Source organism: Engraulis encrasicolus, chromosome 6 (genome assembly GCF_034702125.1).
Source record: "Engraulis encrasicolus isolate BLACKSEA-1 chromosome 6, IST_EnEncr_1.0, whole genome shotgun sequence".
Lineage (NCBI taxonomy): Eukaryota > Metazoa > Chordata > Actinopteri > Clupeiformes > Engraulidae > Engraulis > Engraulis encrasicolus.
In genome coordinates this window covers 55,397,582-55,402,581 of record NC_085862.1, presented here as the reverse complement: position 1 = coordinate 55,402,581, position 5,000 = coordinate 55,397,582, and the positions used below count along the sequence as shown (strand labels likewise).

General features: G+C 47.4%; 1 protein-coding gene across 1 annotated transcript in view; it reads left to right on the top strand.

The window, feature by feature from the left end:
• The window catches only part of slco2a1 (solute carrier organic anion transporter family, member 2A1), a 70,897-nt gene that overhangs the window by 50,196 nt on the left and 15,701 nt on the right, over positions 1–5,000 (top strand). The window contains exon 9 of the mRNA XM_063201998.1: positions 1,078–1,300. Coding sequence (XP_063058068.1) covers positions 1,078–1,300 — 223 coding nt within the window. The remainder of the gene's footprint in view (positions 1–1,077; positions 1,301–5,000) is intronic.

The window sequence follows — 5,000 nt, the reverse complement described above, 5'->3', positions numbered from 1 at the left end:
TTCCACTGCGGAACCAACAAGCCTAGCGAGTAACTTCCTCGACAGAGGAAGAGTCGCGGCCGTCCTGCAGGAGAGTTCATGCACGCAAGCAACTCGCTCGATAGTGTGTTTGTGCGTAATTGCGTGAGTGCATGCGTGCGTGTATGTATGCTTGTGTGTGTGCATGTCTATCTCAGTGTGTGTGCCTGTCTGTGTGTTAGCCATATTGTACTGTGTGCTTCACACACATCACACCCACTTCTGAGACAGATAAATCACAAAGGTGGTCCCAATCTATTATTCCTTCCATTTTGCCCACTGCTGTGAAATAGTCCATTGTGAGATAACATGTTTGTTTTGCTAGCAGACCTGGAAAAAGGGTACAGAATGTTACCAGTTACAGTACACCCTCTTGCTCTAGCCCGAGCCACCTTATTTGGCATGGCGTAGGCTTGACTGGGCCAATATCTGTTTTATAATGTTTGTGTAATGTGTGGATGAGCTCGTGGTAGTTTTCCAGACTCAGGAGTTTCAATCATGATGTTCCTGGTGTCTATATGTTAGTGTTTAGAAGCCATGTTATATCATTTGTATAATGTGTGGCTGTCTGTGTAGATATCACACTGTTACGTATCCATGTTATACTGTTTGTATAATGTGTGTGTGTGTGTTCATGGGGTGGATATCTTAGTGTTATATCATTTGTGTAATGTATCGCTGTGTGTTTATGGTTGTGGATAGATTTCTTAGTGTTATATAATTTATGCAATGTGTGGCTGTCTGGTTATGGTTTTCAATTCATGATGTACCGTCTGCCTCCTCTCGTTAGCCACAGTGAACTTGCCGTCAATTGTCAGTATATGTGTTTACTCGTCTGTGTACATCTTGTTCAATTATTTGTTTACTTGTTTACCTCAAGTGCACTGAAGCTAATGTTGATGTCTTGTATGTGTGTTGCCTCGTTACATGTCTGTTTACATGTTTATTTTCATGCTAATTTTCTTGTTTACCTCAGGTGCAGTGCACCTGCTGTACAGTATGCATGTTGTCACGTTACATGTCTATCTGTTTTCATGTTTATTTTCTTGTTTACCTTAGGTGCGGTGAACCTGCCGTCGATGGCGGTGGGCATGTTGCTAGGAGGCATAATCATGAAGAAGACGGGAATGTCGCTAAGGGTGATCCCTCGCTTCTCCGTGGCCATGCTGCTGATCTCTGTGCTACTGTGTGTGCCTCTCTTCTTTATGGGGTGCCCTACACAGCGTGTCGCGGGGGTCTACCCCAGACCTGAAGTCTCCTCCATCACCACAGCATCTAGAGGGTAAGAGCATGCAAACACACACACATGCACACACACACGCTGTCCACACACACACACACACACCAAACGCTGTCACACACACCTTCACAGCTGTGGCCACCCAATCCTTAGTGCAGATTGTGTGCGTGCGTGCGTGCGTGCGTGCGTGCGTGTGTGTGTGTGTGTGTGTGTGTGTGTGTGTGTGTGTGTGTGTGTGTGTGTGTGTGTGTGTGTGTGTGTGTGTGTGTGTGTGTGTGTGTGTGTGTTTGTCAGGGGTGTGTGTGTGTATCAGATGTGGATATCAGATGGCCTTGTGTTCTGAATGTGTATGAGATTGCGTTTATGTGCGTGTCCGCAGATGGCCCTCCTTTGAGGTGTTTCCTGGATGCATGCCGACCGATCCCCTCTTCCCGCCACACTGTGACACTGTGTGCATCAAAGGAAATCAAAGTGTGTGTGTTCGTGTGTCTGGTGTGCGTGTGTGTCTGATGTCAGTGTGTGTTTGTGTGTGTGTCTCTAATGATGCCTCTAGTGAGTGGTGCAGCTGTTTCAATATGGACAGACAGACTTGTCCACTCATCACCACTCCGCATCTCATCCAGGGTGGCACCAAAGGGCTAGTAGATGGTATCAGAGGGTAGTCTAGTGCCCCATGGCATCAAAGGGTCATCTATTCAGAGATTTTCGAGTACATTTGTAGAAATACAAATTAAACCAGGCCTATCCAATGCAAAGTAGTGTGCTCAAATTCGGTTGTCCTAAAGGGAATGTTGTCCCCACCTTCTACTCTTTCTGTAGCGTTTGGTGGCGGCTTGTGCAAGATGTGCACTACCACCATCTACAGCGCTATGGGAACAACATTTACTCTCACCCTCTGCTGGTGTCCTGGTCTAGTGCTGTAGGGCAGTGCTTCCCAACCTTTTTCTTAAGGGACCCATGTTTTTACTATTGTAAGCTTTGGTGACCCAACCACGCAAGCGCCCGCACGAGACGGAGTCACAAGATGCCCTCTGTTTCCTGGGAAAACTAATTTTAGTTATTTTATTCCTCAATTCGTCTTTGGTCAAATATAGAATACATGTTTTATCTAGCACTTGCAATTTGCTGCTTCTATGCATGTATTAGTTAAATGCTTTGTCATTTAGGCTAATCATCATGGGCTATATATTTCAAATGAAACCCCTTAAAATCAAGAGGGCTCCGCGACCCCCTGTGGATCTTTAGCGACCCATAAGTTGGGTCCCGCCCCATAGGTTGCTAACCACTGCTGTAGGGCACCAGAGGGTAGTGAAGTGCCCCATGGCATGAAATTGTAGCGTATGTGTTGAAGAGTACGAAAGGCTACGAAAGGACATCAAAGGGTAGTCTAGTGCCCATGGCACCAGAGGATAGTCTCTGCCCCCCTACCCTTTTATCATGGGAGAGAGTGAGGGTGCAGCGTTCTTGACTAAGAGTTTTGAGACGGACATCTTGGGTGACGCTGTCTACCAGAGGGGTGGTTTATACTAAGGGAGGTCTAATGGTCTCTAGATGCTTGGATGACACCACAGCAGTTTGCATTACTTAACCCCTTAGTTTAGTTTTAGTTTAGTTTAGTTTATTTAGTTTAGTTTCAACAGGGATCAGTCACAATAGTCATTGTTTACACAAGTCAAAAAGATGGCTTGTGCCACATTATAGCTAATACTGCTAATTTCCATCTGCAGTCCATGAGCAGGTAAAACAAAATAAAAATAAAATACAGTACATTAACAAATAAGCACATCCATAGGCCATGGGTGCATAGCCCCAAACAACACATGCACACACACACACACACACCCACACACACATTAAATGGCATACAGTTACGAGACATATGTTGAATTAAAAACCATATGATTAGTGTTGACAAGACTGGTTGGTTAATAGTTATAATAATAGTTAGCGCAGCACTATGGCTCTCTGTAATGTCACAGCAATGTTGTTATGATGTAGTTAACCATTTTCATCAAGTGAATAGGGTCGCCGGCAACCCCTGCTGCAGTAAGAGGCTACGGCAACAGAGCCCTCCACCATCACTTATCATGGAAGACGATGTGTCTGGAGGGAAAGAGTGAGGGGGAAAAATCAACAGACTGTTTAGAGACAGACAGTGCCCACCACTCATCTTGACTGACCAGAAGGGAGATCTAACGGTGTAGATCTTTAGATGACACCACAGCAGTTTACATTGCTTTGGGAAACGGAGCCCCCAAACCAACGTCACATTGATGATACTGGCTCCTGTAGTGACCGAGAGTCTAAGAGTTTAGAGACAGTCAGTGCCCACCACTCATCTTGGGTGACGCTGTTTACCAGAAGGGTGGTTTATACCAAGGGAGGTCTAACGGTCGAGATGTCCAGATAACACCACAGACGTTTACATGGCTCAGGACAGCGCAGCCCCCAAACACATCACCACTCATAGTGGGTGATGTGACACTGTGTCCTGGAGGAGAGAGAATGAGGGGGCAGAGTGCGTGACTGAGAGAGTTTAGAGACAGACGAAGCCCACCCCTTGTCTTTGGTGACACCGTTTACCAGAAGGGTGCTTTGGTAAGAAATGTCGAGGGGTTGAGATGTCTCTAGATGCCATTGCAGCAGTTTACATTGCTAAGAGAACAGAGCCCTCCACCATCAATTATCATGGAGGATGCTCTGTCCTGAGAGAGAGAGAGAGAGTGAAGGGGCAGAGTGCGTGACTGAGAGGGTTTAGAGGGTACAGTGCCCACCACTCATCTTGGGTGACGCTGTTTACCAGAAGGGAGCAAGGCTGCACTAAGGGAGGTCTTGATGACACTTACCACAGAAGATTACATTGCTTCGGGAAACAGAGCCCTCCACCATCACTTACCAATGAAGACGCTCTGTCCTCTGAGGGCAGAGTGCGTGACATCTTGGGTGACACTGTTTACCAGAAGGGTGCCTTAAGAAACGTCAAGATGTCTAGATGACATTGCAAACAGTTTACATAGCTTAGATGCCCCCATCCAACTCCCACTCCCACCGTTTACAGGAAAGGTGCTGTGGTAAGGCAAGCCTAGAGGTCTGGAGATGTGTAGATATTGCAACAGTTTACATTTTGCTGGAGGGCAACATGACACTTCAGGCGCAACTACACAACAGACACAACTACACCACCCACCCTCCCAAACCTAATACCATCATGCACCCTTCACCCACTCCCCTGCCAAATACCTCCACTCACCCTCCACACTTTCCCCAATGAAATACAACCATTGGCTCTAGATACCTCCTCTGGCAAGAGGACACCGCTACTCCCTCCACATCATCCACCTCCTCTTCCTTCACCTCCTCTTCCTTCACCTCCTCCACTCCCTCCAACTCCTCCTGCTGACCTGTCTGTGACACTGTGCCTCCTCTTAAACCCCCCACCATCCACCTGTCACCTTTCTGGGCAGAGGAGTGTCTAAGACCTGTCTTCTACCACCCCACACCAGCCACCCCCAATTGCCCTGTCATCTCCCTGGGTAAGATGACACCCAATAACCAACACACCCCTCTTCTTCCCCCGCTGAACCTTGGCACAACCTCCTCTCTCCCTCTTTAAGCTCCGTGACACTGTGCCTTCCCTAAACTAAGCCCCACTCCAAACGATCTGTCATCTCCCTGGACAGGGGACACCCAAAGAAGACCCAACAGCCCTCCCGTTCCCTTTGCCCCCCACCACCTCTGACCC